At 32.8% G+C, this 20,706-nt stretch overlaps 1 protein-coding gene across 2 annotated transcripts; it reads right to left on the bottom strand.

The window, feature by feature from the left end:
* Nucleotides 1-9,037: 9,037 nt before the first annotated feature.
* Nucleotides 9,038-20,698, bottom strand: LOC21394689 (putative hydrolase C777.06c). 2 transcript variants are annotated; one of them, XR_002901643.1, is made up of 11 exons: nucleotides 20,406-20,698; nucleotides 20,074-20,209; nucleotides 19,742-19,869; nucleotides 18,329-18,476; nucleotides 18,135-18,240; nucleotides 11,882-11,940; nucleotides 11,521-11,556; nucleotides 11,335-11,444; nucleotides 10,584-10,645; nucleotides 9,469-9,584; nucleotides 9,038-9,315 (listed from the first exon to the last, which is right to left on the bottom strand). XR_002901643.1 is itself a non-coding variant. In XM_010092153.2 (10 exons), the coding sequence occupies exons 1-9, from the start codon at nucleotides 20,624-20,626 to the stop codon at nucleotides 10,588-10,590; spliced, it is 1,002 nt and encodes a 333-aa protein (XP_010090455.2). In that variant the 5' UTR covers nucleotides 20,627-20,698; the 3' UTR covers nucleotides 9,038-9,315; nucleotides 10,584-10,587. The 2 variants fall into 2 exon arrangements, 1 of the variants encoding a protein (XP_010090455.2); XM_010092153.2 differs by lacking the exon at nucleotides 9,469-9,584.
* Between the last annotated feature and the right edge of the window lie 8 nt (nucleotides 20,699-20,706).

Raw genomic sequence — 20,706 nt, forward strand, 5'->3', positions numbered from 1 at the left:
AAGGTCTTCGAGAAGCATGTTGAGGCTATGGGGATGCGTAGCATGTCACATTTACTCACTTAAGTGCAAGTGGGAGATTGTTAGCGTTTATGCCCTTAGGAATAAATGTAACAATATTCTTTGAGATATTTTGACTATTAATAAAGATTTGTTTATTTCATATGTCTATGTATTGTCCTCTTTATGTTCATAATAGTTGAATGTATGATAAGCAAACTGAAAGTCTGAGACTGTCATTCTAAATCTTTAGGTCATGCATGTAATGTGAAGAACATGCGGAAGACAAGAATCTAAAGATGATAGTCTAAATCTTATGATCCACAATCGAGGGAATAAAGTTGGGTGCTTTATTCATGTTAAGATTGTTATGTTGTCTACTTCCTAACGGAGATGGCTTGTCTTGGTCGTCGGAGGTGGGACTCCATGGGTGGAGACATTGATATAGTTTCTAATGGTGAAATCTATATTGGATCGGACCAAAGTTGAATTGTTTTAATTAATAATTCTGTTTGAATAAAACAATTCACTTTTGACGAATTATATGTTGTCATCTTAATCCTGAGATGGATGATGAACCTGTATACTTGACTTGTATCCTTTGATGTATTAAAGGGAGACATCCTGACATTATGTAAAGGTATGCTTGCCGGTACATTGGGGGTATGACTCGTGTATGCGTAGATTCGTTATTTATAGATAGTGGAATCCATAGCTCCTATAAAGAGTTAATGATATCCTCTTATGCATTATCAGTGGATTGGAAAATATGAGCGCTCAGCCATTGGACTACTCTGTGTTATCTAATGGTTTACTGTTTGTAATGATACGAATAGTATTTTTCTGATGGTATGATAATGGAACATAAGATAAATGTAATCGGGAAGGTAAAACGGAACTTGACCTTAAGTCGATTATGGATATCCTATGGGGATGATACACTATTATATTGAGTCATGGACTAGAGCTAATCAGAGCTTTGTGAATACGCTATATAAATCGAGAGTGCAGCTCTAGGCTTTTAGTGGAATAGCGCTAGAGTTTTATAATCATGAGACGGACTTGTTGGTTTACAAGTAGCGTTGTGATTATAGGAGCTTGATTTATATATGTCCATCGGGTCTCTTTGCTAGCTCACATAATTTCCTGTAACGATACGGTGTATTTCCTACACATTGGTAACTTGTGTTATTTCCGTAACGAGAGGTTCAAAGTTAATTCATGGGTGAATTAATTGATAAATTAATTCTAAATAAATTGGTTGAATTATTGTTTTAAGAGTTGTTAAATCTGGGAAGACTATTATATGACTGTTTTGATCAGGCAATTTCTCTATTGGGTTGCTTGAATCAAAACTGAGGCTCTATGCAAGTTTTCCGTATTGAAAAACTAGGAAAAACAACTTTCGTCAGTGCAGACAGGTCGACCGGTTGGGTAGACCGGTCACAGGTCGACCGGTCCGGTCGACCGGTTAGTGAAGACAGGTCAACCGGTGAGTTATAACGTCTCTGTCACCGGTCGACCGGTTGTAACGTAAAATGCATGATGACATGGCAAAATCGACTCTGGATGCGATTAGAACTTTGGGAAACCTAATTGTTACGAAAGTATGACTTCCTAAACACTATAAATAGCCTATTAAGTCACATTACTCATTAGATCACTTGAGAGACTTTTTGGAGGCTATTGATAAAAGATTCCTGAGAGGAAAAATTGTTTAATTCTCAAGAACAATTTTTTCTTTGGCTCTCTTGTGATTGGAAGGAGATCAAGAATACTTAGAGGAGATTAAACGACGTGTGCCCACCCGCACACCGATTGTGGAAACGAGAATAGCAAAGAAGACCAGTTGGTTGAGGCTCTTCCGGTTGCTGTTTGGAACGCTTAGATCTATCAGACGTGCAGTTTCCTGAAATCTCAAAAAGGTATGTTTTAGATCTTTAGTATTTATGTTATATAGCATCATGAACATGTTCTTGTTTGGCTTTAACGTTGATTAAAATTTTTAAATTCCGATGCGCACTCGATGCCATTAATTTTTCCAACACATTATATATAGATCAATCTTCCATAGATAATTCATAATTAGAGCTAGGTAAAATCCGTTAACCTCTCTAATTGTATCTTTATCCTTGAGTACCATTGATTCGCTAATGAATAGTGATTCATAAAAAAAATTCATGAATCGGAGCTCCTACTAATCCAAGTACCGAATCAATCCTTAAGAGAATTATTTATCTGCTTCTTTCTCAAGAAGGAATTCATTCCATCTTGTATATTAACATTTCCGGCTACCCACTTCATCATGTCTCCAAAAATAAGAAATAGGATTCAACATCTCAGAATTTGTACCGAGTAAATCAAAAGACACAAATCCATAAATAAGAGTATGCTAATAACTCAGGATTAAGATCACTTTATATATTACCATCGATAGACTTAATTAGAATTTCTATACTTAATAGAAATTATCAGAAATTCATATTGTGTTTGTGTCCCGGTTCAACATAATCTCATTATGTGTAATTCACTCATTCAATACCCTGCCATATTAACAGTGCGAATAACATAATTCCATTCTAAATGATAATGACATGTATTAGTAATGTTTTAATTAAAGATTCTGAACTTTAATTAAATTCATTATGAACATTGTTTTGATTATTATCCTTAAATATTATCCTCTCACATGTAACACTTATATACAATATTTAAGGTCACATAAATAATCATGGTATTTTCAATGATATTCATAAAATATTCAATAATATATGCACAAAAAATAATGAATAAACTCTTTTATTAAGTAAATAATGAATATCCTATTACATCTCATGCTTTTAGGACATCATTCCCAACAGAGACTTCAAAATATGGACAATATCATGGAAATGTCGATAATGTCGTGGGCATTTTTATCCTTGGGACTCACTGAAGAAGCGAATCTAATTACACTTAAGGATGAGCTCGATTTTCACTTATTTCACCACACACCTATTGTCGCACAATAAATTGGTCAAGGATCTAAAGTGTAATGTGGAGTGTGGAACCTATGAGCATCTTAGTGTTAGGAATAGTGTCCTAAAAGCATGGAATGTAATGAAGGATATTATTATTTATTTAATAAAGAGAAATTTCATTATTTATGTGCATATATTATTGAATATTTTATGAATATAATTGAAAATTTCGTGATTATTTATGTGACCTTAAATATTGTATATAAGAGTTATATATGAGATAATAATATTTAAGGATAATAATTGAAACGTGTTCGTAATGGACTTAATTAAAGTTTCAGAATATTTAATTAAAACATTACTAATACATGTCATTCCCATTAAGAATGGAACAACGTTATCCACAATGTTAATATAGAGAGATATTGGATGAGTGTATTGCACATAATGTGATTATGTGGAACTGGGATAGATATACGATTTGAATTTCTGATAGTTTCCGTTAAGTATTGAAATTCTAATTGTGTCTACCGATGATCATATATAAAATGATTTCAATCCTAAGTTATTAGCAGACTTTATATATGGATTTGTTTCTTTTGACTTACTCGGTATGGATTTCAAGATTGCCAAATCCTATTCCTTATACCTTGGAGACATGATGAAGCGAGTAGCCGAGAATGCTAATATACTAGTTGGAATAAATTCCTTCTTGAATAAAGAAGCAGATTAATAATTCCCTTGATGGTTGATTCGGGACTTGAATAAGTAACAAGTTCGTAGTCATGAATTTGTTTTATGAATATACTATTCATTAAAGAATCAATGGTCCTCAAGGATAAAGATGTAATTAGAGAGGTTAACGGATTTCACCTGGCTCTAATTATGAATTATTTATGGAAGATTGATTTATATGTAATAACTATATCAAATAGACACTTCATAGTTTTGAAGTAATTTATATCTATGATTATGATAGGGCAATTTCAAGTTTATAGTGGAATAACTTTAGAATTAATAGAATTAATTAATTAATTAAAGAGTTTAATTAATTAATAATCTTATTAGAGCTCAGAATTATATGTCCATGAGTTCTCGCGACGTCCTTGTAAATCAACAAGACACTAAGGATAAAATATAAATTTTAGAATTATGGAATTCTAGATAAAACACTCAAAAATAATTTATTGAGAATTAATTAGATATTAAATTATGTGATTATTTAATTTGTATTTTAGAACACACATGTGATGGAGATCACAAGTGTCACACGCCTATAGCAGATAGATCCCTCTGGGATTCAGTTGCTTGCTCTCTAAGTTATCCGATTGACTTATTTGATAAGTTATCTAATTAGAATTCAAATTAAATTAAGTTTGACTTTAATTGAAATTTAAATTTGAGCAAAATTGGACAATTGGATAAAGGAGAAATTTTATCTCCACCTTATCTACAGTAGGCGCCAACCATAAGGGGCTTATCCCTGTGGTGGACAAATTTTATCTACAACAAGAGAGAAATTTTTTGTTCCAAACTTAAATGAGAATTTTATTTGATTTTAAATAGGATTTAAAATTAAATATTATCTCTTATTTTCTGAAACCTTATCTTAAGATATAAGATAGAGTTTCTCTAGGAGTCCTAGTGCTAGTCTATAAATAATAGGTTGTAGAAAATTGGAGAACACAATTTTTTATTATCCAAGTGTTGGTGGTTGAATTTTCTGTGAGAAAATAAGGGATAAAAGTTCTTCTAAATCCCAGTTTCACGTCGTGCATGTGCTGATGTTCGTGGAAGACTTGAGTGTTTTAAGTGCTAATCCTATTTTATTTCAGGTGTACCTACACACACGTCTTTGTAAAATTTAAGGAATTGACATGAAAGATTCGAGTATTACAAACAAGTTTGGAGCGAGGATTGTTCGTTGTCAAAGATCTCAAGTTATCAACCTAATCGTTCGCTAGGTAAATTTATTCATAAATTAATCAGATTAAGTTATTTGTGCATAAATTAAAGTATTCTATAGACTATCTCAAGAATTTTATAAAATTTTTATTATATACGATCCACTAGATACACGCTTCCGCATATAAAATTATTTTCAAAACCAACACTTAGAACATCTTGGAATGAGAAAAAGAAAGGCGTTCTTACCTCTACACCAATATATTAGTAGTTGTAGGCATTGTCAACATTGTTATGTTTTGTGTGCTCACCAAATTTCTGGCACGTAAAGCAAAATCTTTTTCTTTTTTTTTTCTTATTTTTTTTTTTAAAAAGAGTAATTGTGGCCGTTATCCTTAAATTCTTTAATAGATGATAATTCAGTTCAGTTTTAATTTTGACAAAACAATCCTCAAATTCTAAATTTTTGACCTCTCATGAACATTTAGTGACTACCCCACGAACTCGGGTCACATGACTACCACGTGCGAGTTTTGTGAGGTTTTTGATAGCTTTGGATGGGAATCCATTAATTGTTGTTGTTTAAAGAGTAGGTATCGCTGAAATTAAAAGAATAAAAATCAAAGTGTCGTCTACTAAAAAGTTTATGGACTATTAATGCAGATTATTTTGTGTTATTAAATTCTCCTCGATAAAAGAGGTAAAAAATCTAAAAAGTACTCCATTGCGTTCATTAATACATGCTAGTTATTGTCATATAAGTGTGGTTTTAATGGTTACTCTTATATTTAACTATTATTGAGTATTATTATTTTAACTGTAAGATATTAATTTAACGGTTGTAATAAATTGGTAGTTGACTAAAAAAAATTGTAACAATGAATGAAATTCAATTCTTATCGTAGCGTGATAATAATTTAATTTTATTAATTATAAATTTTTTTATCAACTATCTAATTTATTACAATCGTTAAATTAATATTATACGACTAAAATAATAATACTCATTAATTAATAAATATTAAATTAACCACTAAAACTACAATCATATATATGTGTGTGTATTCTTACAATATAGAAAGCGCAAACGCGCTTTCCCATTTTAAACAAAACAGTGACATTTTGGTCAAAATCTCCACCCAAGCGTTTTCTTTTTTTGCTTCCTTTTATTTTTTTTTCTTTTTTATTTTTTGCTCTAAAACTTGTTTATTTTACGTTTTTTTTTTTTTTTTTTTTTTTGGTCCTTTTTCCCTTTTTTTTTTTCCTTCCTTTTTTTTTTTTTTTTTTTTTTTTTTTTTTTTGGCCTTTTTTCCTTTTTTTTTTTTCCTTCCTTTTTTTTTTTTTTTTTTTTTTTTTTTTTTTTACCATTTTGGTTCCTTTGTAGATTTTATATTAAAATTTTATTAAAATCCAAAATTTTATGTATTTAAATGTGCCTCATTCTTGAAATTTTGTTTTGAGAAAAATTTATTATGACGTGCATTCTTTTTCCCGTCTACACCTTATTTAATTTCTTTAATTCGTTTTTGTTGGGTGATTTTAAAATGTTATTGTTCTCTTACTTAGCTCTTATTAACATAATTTTTTTTTCCATAAGTACTCGTGATTTTTTTTTGCTTTTTTATTTTCATTTTGTCAAAAGATCTTTTACAATGTAATCCTTTTCTAATGTACTTCTTTTAAACATTTTTTTTACCGAGTGTTATTGAAATATATTTTTTTTCATATGTATGTCTATTTAAGCCCTATTTATTTCACCGATTCGAGTTTAGAATTCAAATTTTATTATAATAAAAAACTCAAAATAGTCACATCTAACATGTTTGCTACAATAAAAAACTCTCACATAAAGTCACATCTCAACTGGAATTAAAAACTCGAATCAACAAATTAAACGGGCCTTTAATATTTTATTATATAATCCTTGTTATTTTAATGGCAATACTTGTAAATATTTTTATGTTAGTCATGGATTAGCCAACTGACTAATCTTTATTATAGAATGAATTAAAAACAATAATAACACTCTCCATGTGCAGTATATATTTTTATATTTATATATATGGGTGTGGTTTTAATGGCTATTCTAATATTTACCCATTAATGGGTGTCATTATTTTAACCATAAAATATTAATCCGATGGTTATAATAAATTTGATAGTTTACCAAAAACATATATGACAATTAGTGAAATTAGATTCTTATCACGCCATGCCATCAAATTTCTATATTTAATAGATAACCACCGGTGAAAACGTAATCATTAAAAATTCATCCACATATATATGTCTGCGCAGCTGTGGGACCCTAGCTATATCCTTGTCATCCCCAGGCTCGATAACATTATTCTATTTTACCATACATGTTCTTTACCTTCGTAAGCATTTTAATTTGGGAGAAAGTAGACAAATACCCTTTAAAAGTGCAAAGGAGACAAATACCCTTTAAAAGTGCATGGGTCAGGATTTCTATCCCTTACTCTTGATTAATAACATTTTTAGTCAAATAACTATACTAATAAAAGGGTATTAATCAAGAGAATAAATGGTAAAAATCTCGATCCATACACATTATGCAATTTTCTCCTTTGGGGTTCAATATATTCCTATCGAACGTAAGACTGAGCCCCAAGAAAAACATGATATTGTCCTTAGGCCATTCTCTCTTGGAAATACATTCTTAGGCTTAGTTTGGTAGTGTTGTAGATTTTAAAAAAATTACTTTTAGTTATGCTGAAGGAAGAAACAACTGTTACAAAAAGCAACTGAGTGTTTAGTAAACTATAATTATAATAGCTGTGTTGGTTCCAAAATTAGTGTAATAGCGTTTGGTAAATTATGAGGGTGAATTGCTGTAAATAGTTAAAACTTACGACTATATTATATTATATTATAATATAATATATATATAATTACAATATAATATATATTTATTATTATATTTAATATAATACAAAAATGACTATTATTATATAATATATTATATAATTATGATATAGAATATCATAATATTATTAAAATAATAACTGAAATAATTAAAATAACGATTATATTGTATTATACTATAAATTTAATATAATACAATAAAACTATTATTAAATAACATATTATATAACTATGATATAGAATATAATAATATTATTAAAATGGTTAAAATAATTACAATATAATAAAACATATTATAATATTACATAAGAAATATTAATATTTCAGTTATAATTTAATTAAAAATTACAACTATATTATAATATAATATAATATATTATATTATATTATATAATCACTATTATATTATATTAAACAAATATATTATAATTAATATTTTGTATAACCATAACGTGTGTAATATACTATAATATATAATAATATTAGAATTATAAGATTATATTAATATTTAATTATATTAATTACTATATTATTATTAATATAATAAATCTAATTATATCAATACAATATAATATATAATATATTACAAAATAATAATTACAATATCATATTATAATTACAATATCATATTATTAAAATAATTATAATATTATTATAATATCATGATAAATTTTACAATATTACTATTGTAAAATTATGATATTATTTGTTACAATATTACTATTATATTACGAGTCTGAATTTTAGATTGGGAAGATTGTAAATTTTAAATTTTATTAGGGGTATTATGAAAGTTTCATTAATTGTACTATGCTGATTCCCACACAATCTAAAAGCTAAAATTGTCTTTAGGCTGCTTCTGATTTTGGCTGTAGATTCTTGAAAAATTCTTCAAAAAACACTTTTTGAGAAGATTTACCAAACACTAAAATCAGCGATAAAATAATAATATTAGAGTTATTAATATAATTATGATATTATTTATTACAATATTACTATTATATTATATTATATTACGAGTCTAAATTTTAGATTGAAAATATTGTAAATTTTAAATTTTATTAGGGATATTATGGGTATTATAAAAATTTCATTAATTGTACTATGCTGATTCCCGCACGATCTAAAAGCTAAAGTTGTCTTTAGGCTGCTTCTGATTTTAGAAGTAGATTCTTAAAAAATTCTTCAAAAAACACTTTTGAGGAGATTTACCAAACACTAAAATCAACTTCTGCTACAAGCAGAAGCTGATTTTAAAAGGGAAAAATAAATACCAAACTAAGCCTTAGTATACTTATCATGCTTTTTATAACGGTTTAGTACATGACTTGGTGTTTCATAATTTATTATAAAGCATAACTTACCAAGCTTTTATCATAATCTAGTATGACACATAAGCTGATAACACCATTAGATATTGTGAGTTACAAGAGAAAATAATCCCACAAAAAACCTTCTCAATGTTCAATCGGATGGTTGCTGGCCAACTCAACTTGCTGTGTTCTGATTGTAATGGATGAAGCAGGAAAATGCTTTTTGGAGTACTGGATTTTTCAAGAGTTAGCGTCTGCACCAAAAAGTTGGGATTAAAACACGTGTCTCCAGCATTATTAGTAACAATGTTTCAATTTATTCGACTATTTTCCATAAAACACTGCACATTGATCAGGATTGACAATATCACAAATTCCATCTCTTAGCATGTTATTTTGGTACCTACCGGCACCTAATCCTCGTATATTGAAACTTTTGTGAGATGATCAAACTATCAATAATCTGACTCAGAATATTGGGTTGGTCTCCACCCACCAGCATGGAGTGAAATAACCAACTAACCTGCATACTCAAACCAGAAAGAAAAATTCATTAGCACCGCCAGTTCTACAATTCATTCAATATAAACAAAGTTAGAACAATCTACTTCATGCACCATGTAGTTTTTAGAGAGGGATTATTATTCGTTTGATAAAAGACTACTAGTATTTATAGGTAAGCATGACAACACTCTTGCCATTGAATCCCATAATTCTAGTAATAGATAAATCCTAACTTAAGAGATAAATACTAGCTAATATGGAGATTTAGGATATCTCCTTATCTCCTTATTTAAAAAACAAATAATCCTAACTGGATAACAATAACCGGAAGTTATTCTTATTTAAATTCTCTAATTCGACTCACCAATTACCAAAACTTTTGTCGCAGATAAACAGATTATCTACTGATAAATGTTCTTATCAACACATCTTGTGTTCTCCACAATAAATAGCACTGACAATAAAAAGAGAATTTTCTAAAAGTAATACTAATCGTAGCCAATTCTCTTCGGCAATAAAGGGGTTTACAATAAGATGAGAACTTAGCCCCATGTACGAGGGAGAGAGATAGGATCTTGTTTTCTTCTCCTTCGTTTATTTCTTTTTGTGCATGGTAGACATGATAATGGAATTGGCAAGAAGGTGAATTTTTAAAATATATATAAAAAAGTTATACAAAAAATATAGACTTGACACTTTTCCGTAGTAAACCCATCTAGCTTAGTGAAACTCTCTTTGCATTTCATGTATGAAGATTATTTTTTTTTTTTTGTTTTTTTAAATAATATGTTCGCCATATAACCATGAAAAACATCAATTCTATCATCATAGTAATGTTATCAGGAATTTTCTCCGATAAATGTTCATCACAATAATCTATTTAAAAAGTTCCCCTATGACATGACTTCGTTGTGATAGGGGCCCGGGGAGCCAAAAAAAAAAAAGAGTTACACACAGTTCCGTGTAAAAGCCTTATACAACAAAAGAACAGAAAAGGCTCTAACAAGACTTTTCTCACCTCGTTACAGGTCTATGGGAACTCTTAAACCATCATGCGCAAGCTGCACTTGAATTCCTTCCCTGTGCATACAAAGAAAAACCTTAAGGCATCGATTTCTTGAAATTTGGTTAAATGAAACAAGAGAATTTTGAAGACGTAAAGGCAATGAAAGTGAGCTGTGGGAGAGTGGAGTGTTGCAGTTTGGTTGTATGAAACTGAAGATTTTAGTAATTTTCAAATTTCAAATCTTATTAGGGAGTCACTTTTGTTGATGTAATCTACTTTTTTTTTGTATAGTTTTTCTTTACTAGTTTTCTCCCTTTCTCCTTGTTCTTCTCGGCAAACATACTGTCCTTGTATTGTTTTTCACGATTTTTTTTGGTTTCTTTTTTGTTTTGTTTTGTTTCGTTTTGTTTTGTTTGTTTGTTTGTTTGTTTGTTTTTGTTTTTTGTTTTTTGTTTTTTTTTTTGTATTTCACGTATTGTTTCAATGGAAGTTGTGTTTATCTTTTTAAATTTTTTTAAAATTTTTTACTTTTTATTTTTAGAAAACAGTATAGTATCTTAGCATACATTACTTTTGTGCTCATACAAATAATGCACACAAATTGATATCATAATTCTGTTTAGTTTTTTACATGTTTTACCAGACTTTAGCATGAACAAATGAGTAAATATAAATTAAGATAATCAATTTCAAGATGATACACCAAAAAGCACCAAGAATGGTTTGAAAGTTGAAGTTTTAAAAAAGGATCAGCACTTTGTACCTTTTGGACCATTCAGCAAGAAACTCATTGTCTTTGTGGTGGTCAAATTGATGAGTCATTCCAATTAACAGGGCTTGTTTTGGACGTATCCTCTTCAAAGCTTCAAGAGTCTGCAGAAAAACTAGTCATGTGACATGAACAATATTCGAATATAGCAGGATTAAAGTGTGCGAATATGGCACTAACCTGTGGGAGGCAAAGGTGGACATTATGAGATCCCGTCTGCAGTGAGAAGAAAAGCAAGCAAGAATATAAAAACAACTCCAGGAAATTAACACATAACACATGAAATTAGGAGTCCTAGCGGAAATCACAGTTCTAGCCATTAATACAACTTTGATAAGTAGGTTGGTCGACAATTCACAAAATGACGTTAACTAGATAGGTCACACTTGATTAGCTGTAAATGTATGATGTATCTTGAACAACCCTAATTACGTTGATTTGTGCTGGAAAGCACCGCATATATTTGCTTCTGTATTATGACAATTACATCTGAAGAAAAGGAAGAAAAAAGAGAAAAAAAAGGACAATACCACTATCTGACCTTATAAAGTGTGTCCAATATGAGTAAATCCACTTGTCCAACCCCATCTTTTGAAATTACTGAAACAAAATTCCATTTCGAGAAGCACCAAAAAAAAAAAAAAAAAAAAAAAAAAACAACTCACTGTCAGCATACGGTCATTGACCTTGAAACAAGACTTTTTTCGATAAGAAAACTTCATTGATGAAATAATCAATTACTAAAAAGGGAATAAGGTATCCTCCTTGATGAAAACAAGATACAAGATAAGAAATACAAAAACACCAAAAACTTTAGTGCCTATTACATCTTTCCAATTCAATACCACCAAGGAAAAGGGAAAATCCTTGAAAACTGTCAGATGAAGCCCATAACGAGGCTGTGAAAGTTGCTTTCTCAAAAAGATCAATAACATTCATCTCCTTTTCCTAAAAAATTATAGCATTTCTTTCCAACCACAAAGTCCACAAAACAAAGAGTACCGTACTTTTCCACAGACCTTTAGAGATGCTATTCAAATTCAAACCAACCAAACTTTCCGTCAAGACCAAGCTACAATGAGCTGGTAAAACCCAAGAAAAACCAGCTTCCGAAATTAGTTTCTGCCAAACAAAACTCGCCACCAGACAATGCAACAATAAGTGGTCCATGGGTTCTCCACTAGCTCTGCAAAGGACACACCAAGAAGAGGAGAGTGCCATACGAGGGTTTCTTTTCTGAACTGGTCACAAGTGTTTAGTTTCCCAAGTGCCACCAACCAAGCGAAGACTTTAATTCTATGAGGGGAAACTAGACTTCCAGATGAATTTATACGGTTTAAAGTTCTGATTTTCAGGTCTGTCCACTAAGGAGGAGAAAAAGATCGACAAAAGAAACCATTAGGATCACATAACCACACTCTATGATCAGGAACAGAAGGCTGAAACGAGAAAGAATTGATTAACTGAAGTAGAGAATGCAAATCCTCTACCTCCCTATCATTGAGAACTCTTCGAAAACCAAGGTTCCAATTTGGTCACTGTCATTGGACAAATCTGTGAGAAAAGGCATTGGGAAGATTTGAAATATGAAAAGACGAGGGAACAAAAATTCTAAGGATTCATTCTCACACCATTTATCTCTCCAAAAAAGAATTTTAGTCCCATCCCCAACTCTTAGTTTTGTATTTTTAAGGGAAACATTCAACCCCTGAGAAAAAGTTTCCATGGATTTCTAATGCCCCGTTTGGTGTATGGGTTTGTGCAAAGGGTTACTTACCTGTTCCTTGAACGTAGAGAATCCCCCACCTTTTTTTTATAAGAAACGAGAGAATATTATTAATTAATAATGGAAAGAAAAGTACAATAGGGGACAAGGAATCCACCAAAGCATTGCATAACAAAAGGAACTAGAAGGACATAGCTAATGAAGGACCATATCCCATCCACGAAGTAAATATGAAAAAGAAAGAGACTTAAAGCCTTTAACTTGAGATAACCACAATGCCACATTAAATTTAATTCTATCCCGCACTACATTAACATCCCCATCTAAACCCTCAAAAATATGGTTATTCCTTTCTAACCAATTAGCCCATGTGATGGAAAGTGTTGCTATATTCTAAAGTTTCATCCGTCTACTGTTGAAAGAGTAACCATTGAATAAATCCGCAATTGTTCTAGGAATCACCCAAGATACTCCAAACTCTTAGAAGTCGATACCAAATGCATAGTGAAAAAGGCCAATGTAGGAAGAGATGATCCAAAGTTTCACCATTTGATTTACATAGCACACGCCAACCAGGAGACAAAAATGCATCAGGCTTTCTTCTTTGAATCGAATCATGAGTGTTAAGTTTACTCGAAACAAGCAGCCAATTAAACACCTGAACTTTAATAGGAACCGAGGTTTTCCAAAAAAGATGATAGAATTTGTCGTTTGGATAGAGCCTTCCAGAATTAAGTTATCTTTTATGATGCTTGACGTGGGACCCACCCCTTTATTGAAAGTCGGTACACGTGAGACTCGAAGCACCGCTTCGTCTACTTGGCTTCGCTTCTCAAGAAACTCTTCGATTTCTCTTCCAGATTGATTCTTAATCCTCCACATCTTCTTGCACTTCAAATCGACTTTTTGGCCACCAACATTTTTGCCATGATGTACCATTCTCATCGCCAGAATATTGACGCATCTATCCGCCACCTCAACATCTTCTCTGGCAAAATCTAGTGAACTTCTTCGAATTATCCCTGATGTTCTATAATTTGAAATCACTTCATCCTTCATCTTGATGCTGAAAAGGCCAACGGATACTTTTTCCCCTTGGCAAGGAAATTCCAATATTGGATTCATCAAACCCACTGTTGGACCTCTAACTTTAATCTTGGCGTACAGTAAAAACGATTGGTTTAATGTCTCTTCTGCAACCTCTGATAATCCTCCGCAGGCATCTCTAATAATTTTCAGACTGTGGATATTCCACATATTGAGAGGGAGACCTTGAATCCCAATTAAGCTATTGCGGGCTTCAATTTCAATAGATTCCCAATGTGCCTGAACCGACCATTGCCCGAAACTTGCTAAATATCTTTTATTGACAAGCAGAGTATTGTGTTTCAGTATCGACTTCATCTCCTTAACCTACTTTCTATGCCTCTCTTCTTTATTAAGTCCCAATCATTCTCCATTTAATTCTATATATAACCACCGCCAATCTCCAAGTTTTGCTAAAGGTCTTTGGATATCTTTCCCTTCTTCTGTCTTGTATCCTTCAGCTGATGGAAGATACCCTTCTACTTGGTTCTTTGCTGCAATTCTTCTTGGTTGGACAACCACAGACCCCCGACGCTTGTAAAAAAAAACTATCGATGCATCTCTTAAATTCATACAACCTCTGTATTCGTTCTCTCCTGGCACTATAACTTTCCTTATATCTCCTTTTTGAATCTTCAAAATCCTCATGAAGTTGCCCCTTTCGTTCTGCATTCCACAATCAACCTGTAACTATGACTCTTGTAAAACCTTTTGAACTCATGTCCTTTGCTTTGACTAGGGGCTTCTTCCATTGCTTTGCATAACTAGGCTACTCCTCCCAAATATACTTTAAGCGTAAAGTTTTCTACTCTGTTTCTCTCCGTAATCTCTATCACACTACCAAAAAAATCTAATATGAAAATAAAAACCTTGTGTTTAGTCCTAAAATCTCTGTTGAAATGTTTATATCTCATTGTGATTAATAAGATATAACGATTGAAGAAATAATCATAAAGAGATTTAAGAGAGAAGGTGGAGCTTCCCTCTCTAATATTCATTTAGTGTATCTATAGAACCATATGGGATTCTCCCACCAGACTCTAATCTGAACAGTCATGATATGTCCTAAATGATTTCATCACCAATTTGATCATTGATTTTCTCCTCCGTACCTGAGACATAAGAGTCCTGGTCTTCTGAGTTCAATTTCACTTTCTTACTGAAACTAGAATCGGTTGACATTTAGGTCTTCCTCTCCCATTCCCTTCCAATAATTCCATTCAGCCATCCATACTCTCATATTCTTGGAAAGCCCATCTATAGGGTTCCTTTTTTTGTAATTAAAATATCTTCGTGAGCATAAATTTAGCCTCGTTTGGAATTAAGAATTTCCTTTCCTTGCACAATCGACGTACTGATTAAGTGAGACCTGCCTTTTTCCCTGGTCAAAAGACCAAGACATAAGAGTCTTGGCTTGTTCGTTTGCACCAAAACTCAAAAAAAGTTTAAACTCAAGTTACAATTTTATTCAAGTTAATGTTATTTTATAAAATTTGAGTTTGAACATGAATTTTAACTTGAGTTTGAGATTAAAATCTGAGTTCAAGTTTTCCCTTCAATTTAAGTGCCTAAACTCAAACTCAAGTTAATGAACAGACTTTTTCTATTTTTAAAAACGCTATAACTTTTTCGTTTTAATTCCGATTGAGATGATTCTTTTTTGTATGCGTTCACAACGAAGAGACGAATAAAACCCCACCCGTATACCCTATTAAAATTTTCCATCATTATTGAGTTTTTATTAAAATACTATCTAAATACAAACTCGAGTTTTGACTCATCCAAACACAAACTCAAAAAGATTCTCATCTCAAACCATAACTCAAATGTACACAACAAAACACAAACTCAAATTATAACATCAACTCAAGTTATAATTCAAATTCAATTCAAAATCTACACTCAAGCCATCATAACTCAAAAATGCAATTGAACAAGCCCTTGGTCTTCTGAGTCTTCAATTTCAGTTTCTGACTGAAACTAGAATCGGTTGACATTTAGGTCTTCCTCTCCCATTCCTGAGCAATCTTCCAATAATTCCATTCGGCCATCCATACTTTACTTGTATTCTTGGAAAGCCCATCTATAGGGTTTCCTTTTTATGTAATTAAAATATCTCAGTGAGCATAAATTTTACCTCGTTTGCAATTAAGAAATTCCTTTCCTTGCACAATTGACATACTGATCGCGCGAGACCTGCCTTTTTCCCTAGTTATCTTCATTCCTTATTTGGCTAGGAGAAGCCGAATTTATCTCACCATTTACGAAAAAACCTTTTACTTTAGGTGTAAAACAATGCCACCTCCCCTTGTTAAGGAACCTTAAGCCTCCATGTAAATCTAGCCCAAGACTTGGTGCCGAATGGGCATTTGGGCTTGGATTTTTTGCAATTTCCTTACCTTTCTCCAAAGCCCTTTGAGCATATTTTTTTTTTTTTCTGAGCTTACTGCTAGGTTCCGGTCCCATACCACTTTTTCCTTGGATTGGGCCGCTATTTAACTCATCGGCTAGAGTATTAGGGTAGCTCCTCTCTAATTGACTTTCTACATCCTCATCATACAGTTGTAACAAATTCAATGCTTCAAATCTGTTTTCCATCCTAATTTTGGGGCCCACCAACTCATTGAATTTCGGGGAACGTGACCTATACTTCGATTCCCCTTCCTCCCTTACATTCTCGAGGGTTTCTTTACTCTCCCCGATAATTTCCCCACGTTCTCTGACTTTCCAAATCCTTTTGGGTTGCGTTCCACTATTCATGCCATCTTTCCCGAGTCCACGTTGTACCCTTCTTATTGTAGCGAAACTTCCAAGTTTGATTCTAGTTTCCACCTCATCATCTTCTTCGTTGGTGTCTGCAAATCGTCTAAGAATTATGCCTCCAGTGTTGCAACCTTGAACTTCTACGTAATTCTTGATGTTGAAGAGTCCAAGATGTATTTTATTCCCTTAGCATGGAACTTCTAGGATCAGCTACATGAGACCCTCCTTAGGACCTTTAATTTTTATCTTTTCCACATTGTAGAAACATCTAATTCAAAGTTTCTAGAGCGATTTCCAGAAGGCCTCCTCGCGCTTCTCTGATAATCTTGAGACGTGGACGTTCTAGAGATTAAGAGGAAGACCATCTATACCTATCTAATTGTTTCTAGCTTCAATCTGAATGTGGTCCCAATGCGAGTACATCGACCAAGGTTCCATCTTTTCTAAATATCTCTTATTTTGAAACGAGACTTTTCTTCCAATAGCCTTTTCATCTCCTCTGCATCTTGACACCATGTAACTGCTCTATCTGCCACCAATGGGACCACAGCCTTCTTCCGTGACTTAACAAGATCACTATGGTTTCATTCCAAACAAGGCCTTTGGTGTTGTTGTTGTCCTATCTCTTGCTTCTGTATTTGATGTCAGTTATTACTCCCTGAGGTCTCTTCGACTCTCCCCCAATCTTGAAACAAAATTGCCCTCCCCTTTAATCTGTTTAGTTTGTTCATGAGTATGCTCCATCCAAGTCTTCTTGCAGTCCCCTGGAAGATGATGCTCCTCATGGCTCTGCCATTAATCCTTGTCATCTTCCAATAATCCCCTCTTGCATTCTTAAGAACCTTGATGATAACCACGTACTGTGAACCATTAAATTTCTTCTTAAAACCATCAACTTTCTCACTTTTGCAAACGAGTTCCATCATTTAACATATCCACCTCACTACGTCCAAATAAACTAAGATAAAAAAGCATGAGTTCCAATGAAATTATTCTAATATCACTGAACCTCCATTGTTGCTTAAAGAGATTGTATATAATTTCAAACCAATTCCAAATTCATGAAAGAACCAATTCAAATCTATTCTCACCATAATACTAAAGGAAAAGACAATCCACGACCCTCAAGATTCTAGAGAGAAGGGAGAGCTTCTCTCTTTAAAGATGAATGACGTTAGAAAGACAAAATATGCACGCAAAAGGAACCATGCAGACTCACCATACTCTATGCTCGCAGGAAAGCGTGAAACATCAGATATATAAGCCACCCGGCATTTTTCACCAAAGAGAAAACCTAAACAGATATAGTCTTCCCCATGTATCACCTAGTCCAAGCAAGAAAGCATTAAGGACATAGAAAATACTAAAGTAATGTACATATGTAATAATAGAGGAAAATTTGTAGAGGCTCACTGGCAAAGGAACAAACTTCAGGCCTGATGCAACAAATGATTTCTCATGGTTGCCTTCAATAATCTTCCACTCAAGTTGTGCTACTCGTCTCACTTCTTGGCCTTCTTTTAATTTTTTCTGGACCAAGTAAGGAAACTTCACTGCAAGGCTATTTCAGGGCACAAAAAATAATAACAATAATAAGAGAGAGAAACTAACATCAAGAACTGATTCAAGATCAGTGAATTCATCACATCCACAATTTTATTAGGCAAGGTTTCCTTTTGGTGCTAAAGATGTTGTGCATTTTTTTTTTTTTTTTTTTTGCTCAAAAAGAAACGTGGGTTATGCTTCAGCATCCTGGACACCCAAGAATTGCAGCATAGATCTCATATAAGGCAATGTATACAAAAAAGGTCTAAAGAAAAGCTCAAGGACTAAATCGAATGGCCAAATGTCCAAGATAAAACCTCTTATAAAGATGACGATGATGATAATAATATCCATAAATTAGACGCTTGATCTTGGGCTTCAGGCTATTCTTTACTCAAATGGAATATCTTTCTCTCAAACACTATTAGAGGAGGTGAATTCTTAAAATGCATGTTGAAAAGAAAGTGCATGCTTACACAAAATCTCAAGCACATACCTTAAATTGCGATTATTTTTCATTCTTTTATATGGTCCGCTGAAACAATAAAAATATTGGAAAGTGCGTACCATAGTATTCGACTACATAATACATATTATGTACTTTCTTAATATTCTTAGAGTTAAAGCGTGGCATTGAGCACAATTTGCAATAAACAGTGTCATTGATGAACAACACCTATACTTTAGTTCCTTTTTTCTTTTTTTTTTACTAGAAAAACATTTTTTTTTTTGAAAGGTAGAATTTTATTTCACACACTAAATAAATTGTTGACTTATAACAACTTTAACAACTTATAACAACTTTCTTGCTTTTAGTTATTCCTCATAGACTCAAGTAAGATACCCATCCGGTACATCTTTGGGCTTACTTCCTCTGGTCAAAAAAATGTGGAGCAGTTGCAAGATTCATATTTATAAGGCACCAAACCCTTCACTTTAATAAACAAATTGTTAGGAGACACATCCAATTCCAAACACATATGCTATAGTTTTTACTCTGCCACCCAAATGAAGAATACCATAATGTTTGAAACGTCATTGTTTTGTTTTCAGCTTCAATAAACTATACAAGTGATTGCACCTCTAGACTAATTAAACGTTTGAGAAATCCACTTCATTACTTGAACCAACAAATTAACAACTACACTCTGGCTCCTCCAATACCAGGACATGTAAAGCACGCCCAAAGAATCACATGGTCAAATATTGCAATAATCAAAATCATATAATGGCAGCGGACAAGTCAAATCTAAGACAATTGTACACTCTATCAAAGATTACCTCTCCATTGCAAACTCAGTTAAATAAATCGGAGTGGGATCTATATCATTACTGGGGCTAAATGGTTGAACAGCACGTATATCATCCAGACCAAGGACTGCATCCGCATGTTCATGCGTCAAAACAATCTGCAGTGCATAGAAAATCAATTTAGATATGACATCAACAGCTGCAACAAAAATAAAACTTAAATGAAGAACCCCATTATCAATCAAATTACATTTCTCGAACATGAAGCTACTCAAATAGAAGTATAGAACACACGAATTAAATAAGTGAGCACCAAATATTGGTAGATGTAAGAGCAAAGGGTTTCACAAAAGATGACTCACGGAATCCACTCTAGGAATCTTATAGAGAGTGAACCATCTAAGAACTTGTTCTCTGAATGTCTTCCCAACATCAATCAATATATAGCTGCGATTTGCATCGCTTTGGCAATAATCAATCAAAAGAGACGTATTGCACCTGAAAACACCGATCATAAAGAATAAAACCAAAAAAAAAAAAAAAATCAAATCAACATTCAAATCTCAAATTCCTTTCCTTTCCCTGCTTCTTAACCTCTCTCGGTACACAAACATGACAGCAGATCTAATCTCTCCGATCTTTCCGTCCAAAAGGTCGATTGCATCATTCTAAGGGAAAGAGGATCGGCGATTACCTGTAATTAGGGTTTTTCTCAGGTGGGACGAAGAGTGACTGAGAGCAAACGGCGCAGGGGGGATCGGAGGGCTGGATCAGGCACATTGCGTTGGGGACGGCGCTGGAGCAACCGGTGCCGAGAAAGATCAGCGTCGATCGGCCGTTGTCGTCGCCGGCGGCGGGGATTATCGGTGCCAGAGAGGAAAAGTTACCATTCTGCGTGAGATTCAGGTTCGCCATTGATTTTTCTGGTACTCTCTGCAAGGAGAGAGAGAGAGAGAGAGAGTTCAGGAGCTGTGGCGTTGAGACAAGAAAGAGTG

This window comes from Morus notabilis, unplaced genomic scaffold (genome assembly GCF_000414095.1).
Source record: "Morus notabilis unplaced genomic scaffold, ASM41409v2 Scaffold658, whole genome shotgun sequence".
Taxonomy (NCBI): domain Eukaryota; kingdom Viridiplantae; phylum Streptophyta; class Magnoliopsida; order Rosales; family Moraceae; genus Morus; species Morus notabilis.